This window comes from Aphelocoma coerulescens, chromosome 1A, assembly GCF_041296385.1.
Source record: "Aphelocoma coerulescens isolate FSJ_1873_10779 chromosome 1A, UR_Acoe_1.0, whole genome shotgun sequence".
NCBI lineage: Eukaryota > Metazoa > Chordata > Aves > Passeriformes > Corvidae > Aphelocoma > Aphelocoma coerulescens.
In genome coordinates, this window is record NC_091014.1 from 50014314 (window position 1) to 50032869 (window position 18556).

The following is an 18556-nucleotide window of genomic DNA, read 5'->3' on the forward strand; positions in this document are numbered from 1 at the left end:
GCTCCTTAATCACATTCTTACAAAACTTATTTGAGAAAATCCTGAAATAATGCTGGTTTAATTTTTGTTGAAATATCAAGGTCCTGAAATTTAAGCAGCTCATGTCACTTGAATTCTGTTTTCCTGAGTAACCAACTTCTGCAACCACTGAAACACCTGTTCTGCAGGAAGTGAAGATGTTATCTGAACATGTCATGAAGAATACCCATAACAAGGGGTTTAATAATACTGTCTATATGTTAGGTAGCAAACACACTCTTTGAATAGTATGGATTACGAGCATGAAGTTCAACTTACAAGCCTCAGATATATCCCATAAGCTTTCCAGAAGTAATAAAATGTGTCATAATCATTTGACAGAGCCTTGTTGAGTAAGCATTATCACAACACACAAGAGAGCAATCATAAATTTACCAACATGACAAAGTACTTAGTTCTAATCTCAGCTGTTCATTTGAAAAACTAGACAAAAAACCCCTCATCTTACTCATGCCTAGTTCCCAGACACATATAACCTGTAGCACAGACATTAGAGTTCACCTCTCTTTCCATACAGCTTGCTATACACCACTACAGGAAACAAGCTGCTAAATCCAGCTATGCCAAGCACACTGCTGATTAGAAAACTGACTCAAGCCTGATGACATCTTCTCGTTGCATTTCCATTCACACGGTGCTCTGTCATTTTCATGCAAAGAAAAGATTTCTTTATCAGCATTCCCTGCTATAAAACTCATGAGCAGGGTGGAGAAGAAAAATTTTTCTACTACTGCTTCATACATCACATTTAGCAGATAGATATCAAATGATTTGGAAGGAGAATTATGTTTTCCATGTGCATCATCAACAGATTAGTCAAATGACAATCTGTCACTTCATTTTGTTTTTCTCTATAAACACTTTCCAGAAATACCACACAAAAGTGGAATAAAACATTTTGGTAACAAATAACTAAAAAATTGAAGTATTTCAGGTTATATTTTTAAGATATAAAAGTAAGCTCTGAAGAATTAGCAACGCTGTGGTATTATGACAGATCAAGTACCTAACAGGTTTTTCCCTCTCTTTAGAAAATGGGAGAAACGTGATGTGGCTTTTTAAAACTGTATGAATCAGATTGTGCACTTTCTGTGATTTCTCCATCTTTCAAGCACACGACATTGACAGCTAAGAAATTTACAGTAGGCTTGTTTGTTTTGTTTTAGGCCGCGAGGCATCTCAGACATGATTTCAGTCACCCAGAAAACCACGAACTTATTTTCATCCCTCTGCGCGCACCTTTTTGTTGCCCGGCCTCACCTGTGTCTCAAGAGCTCAGAATTCGCGAGCTGATCTGCAAGGACACAGGCCGAGCTGCCCCAGCCGCGGCCAGCCAGCGCACCGGGGCGGCTGCTGTTCGCCCCCGCCGCCTGCGAACCACGAGGGTCGGTCTCCCCCGCTTCTCTGCCCCCCGCACACCTCGGGCAGCGGGGGCGGGCACCGTCTGCCCTGCGGGGAGGCGGCCGGAGCCCGGCGGTGACTCACTCGGTGACTCCCACCTGCGCCAGGCGGACCGAGCCCCCTCCCCTCCTGTGCCGCCGGCACCGAGCGAGCGAGCCGAGGGCCAGGGGCCAGCTAAGCGGCTGTGGCCGCCGGACAGCCCCACACGAGCACCCGGCCACCCCCCCTGCCTCTAAATCACTACGAGGAGGCGGCTTCACCTCCCCCTTCCGCGGGCAGAATGGACCCGGTCCCCCCGCCCAGCGCCCAGCCCGGGGGTCACTCTCCGGGACAGGGACCCGCCGTCGCCCCCGCCCCGCACCCCCTCAGCCTGCCCGGTGCACCGCGCCCCACTGACCTGGAGAGATGCTTCAGGATCTGCTTCTTGATAATCCCCGCCATGGTGTCTTTCTGCCCGCGCCCCTCACGACGACCAGCCGGGACCAGGAACGCGCCTCATCCCTGCGCCCGCCCCTGCCCGAGGTGCGAGAGCGCCGGGAGCGGAGCCGCTACCCCACTTGCGCTCACTCGACGCCCGGCGCCATCTTGGCCGCAGCATCGCCTGGTGACGGGGCCGAGACGGGGCGGGACGGGCCGGGGGCCCCCGCCCCGCGCGGAGAGCGGCGGCCGCGGGCAGGCAGAGCGGGAAAGGGGAAGCGGCAGGGAATAGGGGACAGGGGACAGGGACAGGGGCACGGCACGGGCACACGTAGGGGCAGGGGCAAGGGCAAGGGCAGCGGCGCGTACGCCCTTCGCTTGCTCGCAGAGCCCCTGCCCGCCTGATCAGCGTCTTGGTCCCCATTCAGCGCCCAAAGCCTCTGCCCGTCTCAGCCCCACTGCCCGCCCGCCCGCTCTCCTCCGCCAGCTGTTTCTTTCATCCTCTTCAGCCTTCCCATCTCCAAAACTCTGGAAGCGTCTCTCTGCATCCCCGCCTGTGGCTCCATCCCTCCTCCCGCCTGTGGAGCATGTCCCAAAACCGTCACATCTTTGCTTTGCCTGGGCCTGACTTTGGCCGAGCTAAGACAGGATAGCTGCAGCTTCTGCAGCACCACACTAAAGTAACAAGGCTAAATAAGATGAGCTCACTGACAGAAACTTACAGTGCTATGGCAATAAATTCACATCTGTGCACACACACATACATATTTATATATTTCTCATACCCGAATTGCTCAAACCCAGAGATTTATAAAATCAGGTTGTTCCTCAGATGCTTATGTTTCACTGTGTATCTGTGGCAAGTATAAGGCCTATGAGTTATTTTAATTTTGAGAGAACAGCCTCTCATGCTGTAGCAAAATCTCCAAGTCAGTTAAGAAATTAATGTCTTGTATTAGTTTTGTTGATCCAGTAGCCCTTTTCCTCTGGCAGTTCCTCATTCAGAAAAGGCATCTTGAACAATTTCAGTGGTGGGTAACCAAGTATCCTAAAAATATTAACTGGAAAAAGAAAAAAAAAAAGAAAAAAATTATCAATTAGAGAACTAAAATGTTTTTTAGATATGACTCCCATATGCAGGATGGTGCTCTGTAATAGTGTAGAGCTGCAGAGGAAAGACATCAGATACTATTTTCTCTGCTTCTCATATAAGTAACATTAATAATTTGCAAGCAATGAACCAAAACCCTAAGGACTTTTAAGCGAGAAATATAAAGCAGTAATAGAAAAAAATAGGTCAGGAGATTAACATTTTCAATTGATTTTCCCAGACATTTAAAAATCAGTCAGTTGTGTAATACTGGCCTCATTATATTCTTAAGGAGATTTATAAAGTAGGAATGGGCTGTGTATGAAGCTAACACTTTTATGCCTGTTTTAAGTTCAGTTTTCTCAACTGGGTAAAAGTCTACCAGTATCATGGAGAAACAATGCTCATCATCATGATGGGTCAGCTCCTCATCCAGAGAGAAAATACAAGGGTCAAGGAAAGCAGGACCCATGCCATGTGTTCTCTTTCAAGTGTCCTGCAAGCATGGCTCTGGAAGAACAAGGGAAGTCCTGAGGCTCTTCACTGATGTCAAAACTGAAAAACAGAAATCTTTCTGTCCAGATTGATCTGAATTGTGATCTCATGTGGTACTCCCATCTCCTGGAACACACTGTGTGAAGGAACAGAGGAAAATGCACAGATCAACACACACCACTCACCACACCCTCTCCACCCAGAAGGGAATTAGAAGGCCACCAACTTCTCATGTTGATTTCAGACCTTCCCAGTCACCATGGACCTGCATGGTGATCCCTAGACTATGTCTGGCTCTTGCTAATCCAACCAGTCCTGATCCTGATCCTGACTTGAGGATTGTTTTACGTGCTTGACATTGGACCTGCTTTATTACCATGTTTGCCTGATAACCTGGGCTCTGGGCTTCACTCCCACGCCTGTCTGCCTTGCTCCCTGGCTGGCGGGTGGTGGGACAGGCCTTGGCTAGCAAGGCCCTACCCTGCTGGCCACAGTATCCCTCCCAGCTCCCAGATTCTCTCTCTCACAGAGCAGCTGGCACTCATGTCACCAAAAAAGAACTCCACTTGTGAGCATATCCAGGATACTAAAATGATCCCAAGAAAAAATTTGTCTTATATTTGCCATAGGTATTTTAAGGGCCTATTTGTGAACACAACAGAGTTTGTGAATTCAACAGAACACCCAAGAAGAAGCCATGGCTGTAGAGTTTTCCATCAGGCAGTCATCTCACCCACCAACCTGCCCTTCACCATCACCTAGATAAAGGTATGTGGAGTACAGTTCATTGATGTGAAGACCAGGATAACAGCCCCCTGTGTCAAAGGGTGCAATAACTTCTTCCTGAAGGATATTTTTCTTTGGATGCTCGAAACAACCTGGAAATTCTGTACTTGGCACAATTTGGTCATTCTGAGGCTGCTCATTCCCACAGAGTGGAGCCAAAATGCACCTGTGCTTTGTATAGGGTGTGCAGAGGGAGTTTGAGGTGGTCATGGGGATTTCTTAACTGTAAAATTGGAATGGAGTTGAGAGGAAACCAAAACCAACTGGGGCTCAAGCAACTTCAGAAACATGAAGGTCACAGAATTAATAAAAAAAATTATTTGTTTTTCATATTAGATAAAGTAGTAAGAGATGTAGTAAAACAAACTAAATTCAAGCTAAGTTTCAGTGGGTGCTTTGTGTCATACTTGCAGAATGAGAAATTTGGCATGGCTTCTTATGGATAATGCAAAAAATGCAAAAAATGGTCTGTCTTCAAATGCAGATGTGCAAGGCTTACGTAGTCTTACAGACCGTTATTCAAAGAGCATCACAAAATACCAATTCTCACTATTGTAAGGGGCAATGTACAAGGTTTGCTACCACATGGACTTTTGAAAGTCCTATGTATGTGTCCTTGCTGTGTGGCTGACTTTGTCTGTGTTATGTACTCTAACAACAACAACAGAAGGTATTATCAGAAGTGCCATTGCAATATATGGGTGAATGTGTAAACAACCTCAATAAATATGTATAAATTGCCCTCAGGTAGCAGTGACAGTAAATATACCAACTTTAGTTCAAAGAGATTTAAATATTTATGTGTATCAACCACTACACATAAATCTAAGTGAAGTCTTAAAAGCCTCTCACTTGTCCTACGTCTTAAAAAAATATATGAAAAAGGTGAAAGTAACTCCAAATCCAACACAAGTCATTGAATGATAACAGATGTAGCTTCATAAACCTGGAGCGAGTATTTAGAAGGGAAAAAGTAATTTACTGAATTCTGGTCTTTCACTTTTATTTTCACAAGGCAAAAGTTAGTGATATTAGTTTTTTTTGAATCTAAACAATTAATCTAAGAACTTTATGTTAATAAAAGGATAAAAGTCTTGCAATTTTAAGAGTAATATTTTATTATTTTATTTCTCTTTAACACTGAATACCTAAATAATTTGTTACTGTTCTGTTTTGTGTCTTTTGGATTTTAATTACAAAAAAAGGAGAACAACCTACAGTGTTCCTTAAAAGCACCCAAGAGCTCCTGAACTTGAAAAACAAGCTCTTGATAATTCCCGTGACCTCTTCTCAAGAATCAAATAATGTATCTGCTAGAGTCAGGATTAACGATGCTGTCCTTAAGATACACTTCCTTTACAAGCACATAAAGAGGATTTGTCTAAAAGCAGATTGCTATGTGTTCCAATGAACATCTCAGCTCATGGAAAGACATTTGATACTTCTTAGGGCAGAGTCATCATACAGAGTACCATTTTTAAGTTAAGGAAAGTCAATTACACACAAATACAAAACTGTAACGCTCTTTCTATTTTACTTTCTATTTTACAACAAAGGAACTAGTGATTTTAAGTAAAACATATAAATAGAGCAAAATTCATCATCAAGACAAGTGCAAGGTGGTGCACGTGAGATGATGTACCCACAGAGCCCAGTGCAGGCTCAGACCTGTGTGGCAGGGAAACAGCCTTGTGGAAAAGGGCCTGGGGGTCTGGATGGACATCAGGCTGAACAGTGCACCACTGCAGCAAGGAAGGCAAAGCAGATCCTGGGTTGCACCCACAGGGGCATTGCTGGCAGGGACAGAAACTTGATCATCCCACTCTGCTTGGTGCTTCTCAGGTCACACCTGAGTATTGTGTCTACTTCTGCTCCCAGCAATTCAAAAATCTGTGGACAACTGGAGAGCATCCAAATTAAGGTCATAAGGATGATCAAAGGTCTCAAGAACACACACTAAGAAGAAAGACTGAAGGATGTCGTTTTTTCTGCCTAGAGAAGCTCACGGGGGACCTCATTGCAGTACTGCAGTACTTCACGAGTGGCTACAAAGATGGAGGCTGGTTCTTCACAAGAAGACAAAGGGCAACAAATTTAATTTGTACCAGGAGGGCTTTCATCTTGATATAGGGAACTTTTGCACAGTGAGAACAACCAATCACTGGAAAAACCTCTCCTCAGGGAGTTCCCATTGCTGGATGTTTTCAAGATGATGTTGGACAGGGTGTTAGATTATCGCGGTTCCCTTTACCACGAAAGGTTGGACCAGATGATCTTTCAAGGGCCCTTCCACCTGGTCCTGTTCTATGGTTCTGTGATTCTATAAAGGTGTGTGCTATATTACACAGACTTCAGTAAAACAAAAGCTGGTCAGGGACAAAGAATTCCAGTAGTACTGCTTTCCATACTGTTTATAATAAAAGTGTTAATTACAGCATGCTTAGAACAACTTTCTACATGAAGGAAGGTTGTAGCCAGTTGGGTATTGATCTCATCTCCCAGACAACCAGGGACAGGATGAGAGGACTTAAGTCTTAAACTGCGCCAGTGGAGGTTTAGGCTGGGTATCAGGCAGAACTTTTTTTTGTTTGTTTCACAGAAAGAGTGATTAGACATTGGAATGGGCTGCCCAGGGAGGCGGGGGAGTCACCATCCCTGAAGGTATTTAAGGAAAGGCGGGACATGGCACCTAGACCCACCGTCTAGTTTGTATCGTGTTCAGTCGTAGGTTGAACTGGGTGATCTCAGGTCTTTTCCAACCTAATTGCTTCAGTGATTCGGTAACAGTAAAATAATGATGATGGAATTTAGAGTTGTCTCCCTTTTCATTTTGTCCCATTCTTACACAGCCCAGGCCCGCGTTGCTGCGCACTTCTCAGTGTGACTGTCACTCATCACCGTTCTCCCGAGGCGTGGGGTTCCCGCACGGCAGCATCCCGAGCCGGCAGGGACACCCGAAGCAGGGCGTTCAGTAACTAAACCACCGCCACACCGCACTCTCGCCCTAACAGCCCCGCCCCGTCCCCAGCGGTCGGTGCCGCCCCCGCGGGGCTGACGGCGCCCAGGGAAGCATCTCCCCGCGGGGGCGAGGCGTGCGGCCGGCCCGGGCGCTGTCCGCGATGACGCCGTGTCCCCTCCCCGCCCACCCGTGTGACGAGCGCTGCCGGGTCACGCCCGGCCAATGGCTCCCACAGCTCCGCCAGCGTCACCGGCAGGGCGCGCGCCCCGCGGCAGAGGCGGAGCGCTGCCGGCACTCCCGCGTCCCGCCGGGCCCCGCGCGCGCTGCTCCTCCGCTCTATGGTCACCGTAGAGATCCACGGCGGTGGCGGATCAATACTGGGACGGCGGCGGCCGTGGCGCCGTGGGGAACATGGCGACGCTGGTGCTGGATAACGGCGCCTACAACGCCAAGATCGGCTACAGCCACGCGAACGTCAGGTGAGGGGACGGGACAGGGCGAGGGCGGGCCTTCGGCGTCCCCTCGCGGCTCCTCCGCCGCTGCCGCACCCCGCCGGCCCCGCGCCCCTCGGCCGCCCACCGGCGCAGCGCGCCTGCGCTCGCCGCGGAGAGGCGCGGCCTGGCCCCGCCCCGCCCCTGCGGCGGCTGCGGGCCCCGCCCCTGCGGCGCGCGCCTCCCTGCCCCGATGTGTCCCGCCGTGTTCCGCCGTGTTGCACTGTGTCACACCGTGTCACACTGTGCCCCAGTATGTCCCACTGTGTCCCATCGTGTCCTGCCGTGTTGCACTGTGTCATACCGTGTCACACCGTGTCACCCCGTGCCCCAGTGTGTCCCACTGTGTCCCATCGTGTCCTGCCGTGTTGCAGTGTGTCACGCCGTGTCCCACTGTGTCCCATCGTGTCCTGCCGTGTTGCAGTGTGTCACGCCGTGTCCCACTGTGTCATACCGTATCACACCGTGCCCCACCGGCCGGGGTGGGCGGAGAACCCCTGGCGCTCTTCTTAATGTGCAGGCGGCAGGGGGTGGTGGTTGCAGCTCAGCGAAGTGTGTGGCGGAGGTGGGGGTGGTGGTTGGTTTTCCAAAAGGTGTCTCCTCTGCACTGGAGTTGTCAGAAATTAAAGCTTTCCCTCATAACTAGTTCCAGTTAATGGACTAAAGCCAAAATACGGCAGCAAAAGATATTATTGAAAGTACACTGTTTGTGAAAGTGGAGTAAAGAAAGTGAATGTGTCTCACACCATGTTTAATAGGAGACTTCCCAATCTTTTCCAGCGTTATTCCCAACTGTCAGTTCAGATCAAAGACTGCACGCCTGAAAACCTTTACAGCAAATCAACTGGATGAAATTAAGGATCCCTCTGGACTTTTTTATATTCTTCCCTTTCAGAAAGTAAGTAAGATATCCTCAGTTTAACATTACAGCCAAATGTAAATTGTTATAAGGAATAGTTTTCATACCATATGTCCCAACTGCAGGGTTATATGTAGTATCATACAAGAATCGTCAGCAGTGTGAAGTTTAACAGTCATAGAATCATTTAGGTTGAAAAAGACCTTTACATCAAGTCCAACAGTTAACCCTGCACTGTCCAGTCCATCACTTAGCCATGTCCTTAAGTGTCACATCTGCACATCTTCTAAATACCTGCAGGGGTGGTGACACTGCCAGTTCCCTGGGCAGCCTGTGCCAAGTGCTCGACAGCCCTGTTGGTGAGAAAATGTTTCCAATCTAAAACTCCCCGGTGCAACTTGAGGCCATTCCCTCTGGTCCTGTCACTTGTTACCTGGAAGAAGAGACTGACCACCACCTCACTGCAACCTCCTTTCGGGTCACTGTAGAGAGTGATAAGGTCCACCTTGAGCCTCCTTTTCTCCAGAATAGACAGTCTTCCTCAGATGATCCTCATAGGATTTGTTCTCTGAACCTTTCACCAGCTGTTGCCCTTCTCTGGACTTGCTTCAGTCCCTCAATGTCTTGTTGTGAGGGACCCAAAACTGAAAGTAGGATTCGAGGGGTGGCCTCACCAGTGCCAAGTACAGGAGGGCAATCACTGCCCTGGTCCTGCTGGCCACACTATTGGCTGATACAGGCCAGGATACCATTGGCCTTCTTGGCCATCTGAGCACACCTGGCTCATGTTCAGTTGCTGTCAACCAGGAACGTCAGGTCCTTTTCCACTGGGCAACTTCCCAGCCACTCTGCCCCAAGCCCATAGTGCTGCATGGCGTTGTTGTGATCCAGGTACAGGACCCAGCACTTGGCCTTGCTGAACATCATAAAATTGTCCTCAGTCCATCAATCCAGCCTGTCCAGCAATCTTTATGGAGCTTTCCTACCCTCCAGCAGATCAACAGTCCTACCCAACTTAGTGCTTTCTGTGAACTTACTGATGGTACACCCAATCCCCTTGTCCAGACTGTTGATAACAGGGAGCCCAATACTGAGCCCTGGGGAACACCACTGGTGACAGGATGCCAACTGGATGTAGCACCATTCACCACTACTCTCTGACCTGGACATTGAGCCAGTCTTTTACCCAGCAAAGAGTTCACCCATCCAAGGCATGAGCAGCCAGCTTCTCCAGGAGAATGCTGTGGGAAATGGTGTCAAGGACTTGACTGACTTTACTAAAGTCCAGGTAGACAACATTCACATCCATTCCCTCCTCACTCAGTGGGTCACCTTGTCATACAAAGAGAACAAGTTAGTCAAGCTTTAATAAACACGTGCCGACTGGACCTTATCACTTGTTTGTCCTCTACATGCTGGGTGATGGCACTCCAAGTAATCTGCTCCATAACCTTCCCTGGCACTGAGGAAGACTGACAAGCTTCTGACAAAAAGAATAATGTATACAGAAAACATAATGTAAATTGTTTTTGTAGCGCAGTAATCAACATATCAATGGGGAGTATTTGTGACATACCTTAATCCTATGTAACATTTACTCCTTAGCATAAAAATTTAAATTTAGACATTTTAACTCTCAAATTTTTATATTATTGGTCTCAATTATTTGTTGTTTGACTTTTTTTTAAAGTATGATTTTATTTTTTCTAAATAGTGTAAATATGTTTCTAAATTCCTACAGGGTTACTTGGTGAACTGGGATGTTCAGAGACAGGTTTGGGATTATCTCTTTGGAAAAGAAATGTATCAAGTAAGAGCCTTTTCTTAATTACATATTTTGTGTAGATTAATGGAATTAACAAATATTAAGTAGGACGGGTGATCTTACTGTTCTCTTTGAAAATGCCTTCAATTAGAAATCACAGGAATTTGTGTTTTTGAAGGCGTTTTTGAGTTCTGGTGTAGAATTTAAAAAATATTTAAATTTTTTAGTCTTGTATTTATCTACTGTTACTGAGTGCAGCTCCCATAAGAAATTGGTATCAATATGATTAAGAATTCAAGTTAATAAAAAATAATCACAGACAGATACAATGTAGTTAAGAGATCAAGAAATAGTTAATGTAAAAGGGAGGGATGAGCTGGGTCAGTAGGCCAAAATACATACACATTTAGTAATCATCTTTGGCTAGCCATCTCCTACCCATGAATAACTTAAAGGTATAAAATATAAATATCTGATACTTTATTTTTCATATCACACAAGCTGGATTTAGCACAGGAAGTGTATTAAGACTTTCCTTTATTTTTTTCTTTTAAAAATGTTATGTTCTCTGGAAATTCTTGGGTTTTTTCTAGCACCTACATACTGAGAATGAAAGTAATGCCTCAAATTAGCTTAGTCTCTGTACACGAAAATACAGAGAGCTGGGTTTTGATACATAAATTTCATTGTAGTTTTGTAACTGTATTCAATGTAGTCATGGATTTGAGGAGGGTTTTTTTTAAGTCACGAATGAAGACTACAGAGAGATAGGGCTGGTAATATTTTTAGGGCCATATCCAGCTATGATTGAAGTAACCCTATGAAGTCCTCTCTAAAGGAGTGTTTCAGATACAGATAAACATGTAAAGTCCAGGATCTTTTGCTAGCCTCAGTGGAGGTCACTGGGAACTTTATTACAGGTTCTTCACTGTACAGGACTTTGGTTATTAGACGAGTAATTTTGTGGTGCAAGTGCTGAGCTGTCAAGGAGACTTTCTGTATTTGACAGGATTAGTGTAAAGTATTTTACATTAGAATTATAGTGTTCTTTTGTGGTGTCTCTTTAAAATGTTGGATTACAATCTGTAAGGATGGGAACAGAATCAGGATATGCATGAAAGTGTTCCCTTCTATTATGTTTTTTACCCATTAATTAGATAAACTTGTATCACTGCTCATGAAGCCTTTAAAAAAGCTAAAACATTCTAAGTTTAGCTTCTACAAGCAGATATGGCAAGTAGTAATCATGTCTTCAGATTTACATGATCTTCCACTGCTGCTAAAGGTAGTAAGGGATTATTAATTTCTAAGTTTTATGCAATGACAATCATAATGTGTTTTTCATAGGTGGATTTTGTAGATACCAATATTATTATTACCGAACCTTATTTTAACTTCAGTTCAATACAAGAATCTATGAATGAAATTCTATTTGAAGAATATCAATTTCAAGCAGTTCTTAGAGTAAATGGTGAGTATATCTCCTTCTAGTTTTCATTTCTGTATTTTGAAGCATAACCCCTTAAATAAATGAATAAACAAGCACACATGCACACATATATATACATAGTAAAAAAATTACTTCAGTTGATTCCTGGCTCTTGAGTAAAAGCAGATTAAACATTTTAAAAATTACTTATTTTATAAATTCCAGCTGTACTCTTGTACTACTTTCTAAAGAGTGTCATGGTATATATTTACAGGAAATTTGAGGAGAGTAAGGATGACAGAAATAACAGATGGATTTTGAAATGGGACAGCATCTTAAAAAAATCTACCAGAAATTTGCATGATGTCTTTGATAGCTTTCCATTTTTTGGGGAGTAGGATTGGTTTTTTGTTTAGTTTTGTTATGTGTTAGCAAATAAAATGCAGTGTTACAATCTTGAAATGTATCTCACAGGGAATGTGTAAACAACAGTACCCCCCCTCTGAAAGATAACTGGACATAGGATACTCCTTTAGATAAGTTTGATAAGTTTGTAGTGTGATCAGCGTGCTTGGACTTTAGGGGAAACTGAACATGGACTGTAATTCCTGAAAAAGATCAAATGGGGCCATATACAACAGTTTTATCCACTGTCAAAATTAATTCAGGCGTCGGCCGTAGTATTTTGTATTGAGGTCTTGAAAGTCTGTCAAAGGCATTTAAAATATGAAGCAAGTACACCTTCATATCACTGTAAATTCTAAATGTTCATATAAAAATGGAATTAAATTTTTTGTATTTCAGCTGGGGCTCTTAGTGCACACAGGTATTTCCGGGATAATCCATCTGAGCTGTGTTGTATCATTGTGGATAGCGGATACTCTTTTACCCACATTGTACCTTACTGCAGAAGTAAAAAGAAGAAAGAGGCAATCATCAGGTATACTGCAGTATATGTTTTCTAGAAAACAGTTTGCTGTGCCCAAAGTTAATAATGTCAGAATTCCTCATGTTACTCTTTTTCTGTAGGATTAATGTTGGAGGGAAACTCTTAACCAACCATCTAAAGGAGATCATCTCTTACAGGTAAAGCATGCTAATTTTTTCACTCTGAAACTTGGTATGAATGTGGGGTGTTCTTACTGGTTCTGTAACTTTTAGATTAATTGCTGTTTAAAGGAGAAGGGATTTTTTTGTCCCTTACTATCTGCTAGCTACCATCTTGACGTTAAGACCAAGATGAATTAAGAAGAGTTTAAACCCTTTCAAGAATTAGGCTGTTATTTTTCAAAGTGCCAGTGCTTTTGAAGTTGCTGAGGTTACCTGTGTGTTCACAATTACACAATTCTTAACATATTTTCTGAGGTGTCTCAGTAGATCATCAGTCAGTTTGCTGACTGATTGTTTCAATACTGCAAATAAAATGCAGTAGGATCAACTTTCCATTAGGATCCTTTAGCTTGGAACTTTTTTTAGGTAAAGTCCTTGCTAAGAGAACTAATTGCAGGAGTTGTTAGCAAGACAATGGGCAAATGCAGGTTAATCTATTTACTGAACTCTGAAACAGGAAAATATTAAGCTCCAGTAGGCCAGGAATGCTTTTGTAAATTGAATACAAGTTTAGCTATTGAGACAGTAGCTTCCTGTGGCTGGAAAACAATGGTTGCTCAATTCCAGTGGAAAACTGCACAGGAAATAGAACACTTAATTATGCTCAAACTTCTGTGGTTTTGGTTTTTGTTGTTCACAGGCAGCTACATGTTATGGATGAAACACACGTAATTAATCAAGTGAAAGAAGATGTGTGTTATGTTTCTCAAGACTTCTACAAAGACATGGACATTGCCAAGTATGTATACAATGGTACTTCTGAATAATCTGTTTGTACAAACAAATAAAACTATACTCTTAATCAGAAATTTTTCCAGTTGAAGACGTCTTGTCAGTATAAATAGTTGGAATTTAGAACTTGTTCTTTATTCTGTTGAATTTTACATTCTTTTTCAGATTGAAAGGAGAGGAAAATACTGTAATGGTAGATTATGTTTTGCCAGACTTCAGCACAATCAAAAAGGGATTTTGCAAGGTAATGATAGGTTTGAAGTTTTTGGGACTGTTCCCCTGCACAAGTCTATTGGAGAGGTTAGAAATAGTCCCTTTTTTCTAATGCTGTATTGTAACATCTTCCTGTGCTATGCATTAATTGGTAAAGTTTCTCCTTAGTAAGTTGGGATGAAAACAAAATGCTGTTTTTCCAGCATAGCATTTTATGTTCTACTGTTCAACAGTTGTCGCTTTGTCTGTTTGTGCTCTGTCCTACAACTTACCCATATCATTATTGGTTTTTTTTAACCTAAAGTTATGAAATGTTTTCTCTGCTTTGATGTTTTTTTAAAGTTTCTCTCAATTAGATTTAAATAGCCTAATAGGTTGAAGGTTCAAAGTCATGTTATAGAAGAGCCTGAAATACCAATGAAGACAATTTAGCAGTTTTATCTCATTTACTGACCCAGCCATAGTTTTGAAAGCAGTCCTATATTTTAAGGCCACTCTCAGGCATACCAGTTTTATTTTGCTTTGGACAAAACTGCAGTTGGTAAGAGCAAAGTCGCTTCAGATTTAATACCAGAGTATGCATTATTCTTAAAAGATTTGCTGATAGATAATATGACAGTGTAGCATACACTGCCTACCTCTGCAGGACATGAAGTAGATTAGCTGAATATTGTAGGATGTGATTTCTTTTCTTAAGCAGTGGGTACTATTTATGTCTTTAATTTAGCCAAGGGAAGAGATGGTGTTAAGTGGAAAATACAAGACTGGTGAACAAATACTTCGTCTAACAAATGAAAGATTTGCAGTTCCAGAAATACTTTTCCATCCTTCGGATATTGGCATTCAAGAGATGGGAATTCCTGAAGCCATTGTTTATTCTATTCAAAATTTACCTGAAGGTATATCCTGAAAGTATTTTGAAAGGACAGGTTGGGGTGGGAGGAGGAGGGATGTTGTGATGGGTTGGTTTAGTTTGGTGTGAAACTGACCAAAATTCAGTAATTTAAGCATCAAAGAATAAAACCTTTCTGACTGCTGTTTGTCAGAAGTAATACTAAGGCTTTCGTTTCGTAGATTATGTAGAGGTGATTATTGTTGTTATTACAAAGAAGACTTTCATAGGTTTTATGATACCATGTAAGTATGGCAGCATTTAGGCTATTAATGTATTCTTAAAAACCCTGTGTCACTTAAAATCCCTTTTGAAAGGGGAATAGTGTTGGCAAACATGCAATTTAATAGACAATATAAGAAAACAGTAGTTATCAAAACCAAATTCTGAAATCAGGAAGAACACAGGGTGATTTAACTAATACGCTTATTAGATGATCATAAATTTTTTGTATGCATATTTCTTCCTTCTGTTCTAATTCATAACAAAATTGGAAAAAACACCACCTTTAACCTTTAGATATATGTCCAGTCTCTAACTACCTATTTACTTAATTATTTTACAGAAATGCAGCCTCATTTCTTCAAGAACATAGTTCTGACTGGGGGAAACACCCTTTTTCCAGGCTTCAGAGATCGGGTGTATTCTGAAGTTCGATGTCTAACTCCTACTGACTATGATGTTTCCGTTGTTCTTCCTGAGAAGTGAGTTCTAAGCTCCTAAATAGAAGGGGGTTTATCTTTCTAGTGGAACAAACAATGAAGTAGGGTTCCTTCTGCTGATTAAAAAGATAGATTGAGTAAAGGCATTAATTTAAATATTAAGTCAACAAAAATTGTGCAAGAAGAATGTTTTAAATCAGTGTATTTTCAGACAAACCAAATAAATTAGAAATCGCTTGCTCTGTACTTAAGCTAATAAAGTTGAGGAAGTGTTTTTAGGGTTAGCCTTTTTATTGTACACAGATAAATAAGACTGTATTGTCATTAGGTGGGTATATAAGTATGTAAGATTAGAGCTTAGTCTTTTACTTAGAAGAATTGACAGCAGCATCTGAATGCTTTCATGTCATTATTAATGTGCCACTTCAGGGATTAGGAAGGGGTTTTTGCAGGAGTGGAGACAAAACAAGTATATTTTGAATGCACAAAAAAAAGATCTACTTTTAAAAAAGTTGTTAAGGAGCATTTTTAAATACTATTAAAGAATTATTATCTGTGCAAAGTAAATACAAAGACATACCCCTGTCATTCCCTCTTCACACCTGCCTTCAAAGAGGCCCTTTTTTGAAAACCAAGTCAACTAGCCCTGCTAAAATTTCAATCTTTGTCTCATAACTTCTCTGGAGCTGAATGGTTTGATTTAGCAATCAAAAATGTAGTTTTAAATAGGTATGGCTAAATAAAAGTCTTGGAAATCATCACTGCATACTTCTATTTTAAATGATTTTATAGATGAGTAACAATAACTTTATTCATTTTCCAGCCCTATTACTTATTCTTGGGAAGGTGGGAAGCTCATTTCTGAAAATGATGATTTTGAAGACATGATAGTAACTAGAGAAGACTATGAAGAACATGGACACAATATCTGTGAAGAGAAATTTGATATATAGGTAGCATAGTTGGATATGTTGTGATTCCATTGATTTACTTAGAATGGAATTCTTTGTACTACACCCTCTCTTCCATCAGCTAGGATTGTGTTTTAGCTTTCCTGTATTGAATTGGGTTGATAAAAAATAACTTTAATAGTTTAGAAATAAAGTTTTACAAGTGTAATACTATGAAATAATATGTTTGTTGCAATTTCATTATGTTCTCATCTTTTCTGATAGCTTCATTTTATTTTTATTGCAGAAAACCTCAGTGCATGAGGCAATAAAAATATCAAATGCCGCTTGTACTGGTGTGATGCTAATACATAGTGAGAAGAAATGATTTTGGTTTTTTTCTTTCAAAATTAACATTATTTTAACTTATGCATGCAACTAAAAGGGCATTAAACACATCTCAAATGGAGCCTTTGATGTTGCCTCTCCTGAAAAGAAATAAATGAATTTTATTTTCGCTTATTTTAGTGAGTAGCTATGAGAGAAATATACTTGAAATGTGACCACTGCTATTGACAATACACTTAGGCTTTGAGAAAACAGTAATTTGAACATTTCATTTTTCTAAAGGGTTTTTAGTTTAGTAGGTTGGGGGTTTTTTTGTTTGTTTTTTGTTTTAAACAATGGCTGAGCGAATAAGCTTCCTGTCACTCCCCTCATCTTTCTGAAAAAAGGTGCCACAAAGGTGAACAAAACCTGCAGCTGTGTCCTGGGTGATGATCCACGCATCCTAGATAAAAACAAATACCCCAGTACTTGTTATTTCTGGCAGCAAAAGCTGTGTTACTCTGCCACCAGTCTGTACAGCACGGCATGCAGGAGAGGGAAGAGCAACAGCCTGGGCTACCTGGGAGGGCCAGGCTCATTAGGGGTGCCCCAGCTGGCTTGCTTGGTAGCTGGGACAGAGATGGGCACTTGGACAGGGTGGACAATGGACACACTGGTGCTGACACTGACCTTGACCTGATGCAGCTCCTGGCTGCAGGAAAAATTGCGTTTGGAGTAGGTCTGGTGATACTTGGTGGTCTCAGATTTGCAGAGGAATGAATATCCTGTTGTGTCTCATACTCCCTGTCTTGTCTGCCCTAACATAAAACCAGTAAGTATTCATACACAGTGCACTTACCTGGCTACCTTATTTAAGGGCAACATCAAAGAGTAGCCAGTGCTTCAGAGAATGGGAGATAATCTTTCTTCTTAAATATGATCTTTTTTACTTGGACTGCCAGCTCAGGGTTGATTTCCTCTGTGCCAGTTTGGTCAAATTTAGAAATATATCCTCTGAGAGAAGGCACAACCACCCCTCCCCCACCAGGTTGGGGAAAAAGAAATTTTCCTCAAAGGAAAGAGACAAAAACTATTTATTTAACAAACACACAGGAAAAGGATGATAATGCCAAATAATAAAACCCCTCACCCTACTGAGAGAAACCTGGGAAAATTTCAGAGTCCTTCTGTAGATCTCTGTCTCCCCCTCCTTGGAGCTGGGACAGGGGGGTGGGCCCACCTCCAGGGCCAAGGCCTCGGTGGGAAGTCCTCCCAATGTATTCTGATGTTGAAACCGTCCAGCAGAGAGAAGAGGAAAAAAAAAGGTCGCAGGAAAACGAAAGTTCAACTCTCTGAAGGAAAAAGAGCTGAGGAAAAAACTGCCGAAAGCTGGCTGGAAAGGAAAGCAAGCCGGGTGCTTCCCTTCGCTCCCGCTCTCCTGCCGTAGCTGAAAAAAAAGTCTCTATCTCTGTGTGACTTTGAACAAGCTACAAACTGCTTTGAAAAAGTTTTGCTCAGTTTTTTCCTTCCCCCTCTCGGGGGGGGGAGGCATAGAAAGGCACAAAATTAATTTCTGGGCATAGGGCAGCGATATGGGATACACACATAACGTCACCCCAAGCCACTCTATAACCTGCTGAAAGGAATGAAAGGGGTACCTTCCTCCTGCTGTTAGCAGCTACGTGAGCCACAAAGGAGGCAGCTAGGGTGTGAAGGCATGAGACCAGCACCTACAAATTGTTGCACACAGATTGTATGACTTTGTGTAGGACATGAGTAAGTCTGGTACACTCTTACTTTGATAGCCACGTGGAGAAGTCCTTGTGTCCAAGCTCTCATTTTTTTAATGAACTGCTTCATGAAAGTATCAGCATGCTTTAGCTGGGACTTAAAGAAACATACTCGTTGTTCCCATGAAAGCACTAATGGAACTTTTTCCTTGGTAGGAGAAAACATGAATGCTCTATGAATAGAAGCAAGCCTCCTTTAAAGGTGGCAT

General features: G+C 42.6%; 2 protein-coding genes across 3 annotated transcripts in view; one reads left to right on the forward strand and one right to left on the reverse strand.

Moving 5' to 3' along the window:
- Positions 1–2039, reverse strand: part of BLTP3B (bridge-like lipid transfer protein family member 3B) — a 52868-nt gene extending 50829 nt beyond the window's left edge. For both annotated transcript variants that reach the window (XM_069000768.1, XM_069000777.1), the window contains exon 1: positions 1838–2039. In XM_069000768.1, coding sequence (XP_068856869.1) covers positions 1838–1881 — 44 coding nt within the window. In that variant the 5' untranslated portion in view covers positions 1882–2039. The remainder of the gene's footprint in view (positions 1–1837) is intronic.
- A 5355-nt stretch (positions 2040–7394) lies between these two features.
- On the forward strand, positions 7395–16752 carry ACTR6 (actin related protein 6). The gene is made up of 11 exons (XM_069000805.1): positions 7395–7666; positions 8459–8576; positions 10279–10347; positions 11650–11773; positions 12536–12671; positions 12761–12817; positions 13482–13580; positions 13739–13817; positions 14514–14685; positions 15244–15382; positions 16164–16752. The coding sequence occupies exons 1-11, from the start codon at positions 7599–7601 to the stop codon at positions 16291–16293; spliced, it is 1191 nt and encodes a 396-aa protein (XP_068856906.1). The 5' UTR covers positions 7395–7598; the 3' UTR covers positions 16294–16752.
- Positions 16753–18556: the final 1804 nt, after the last annotated feature.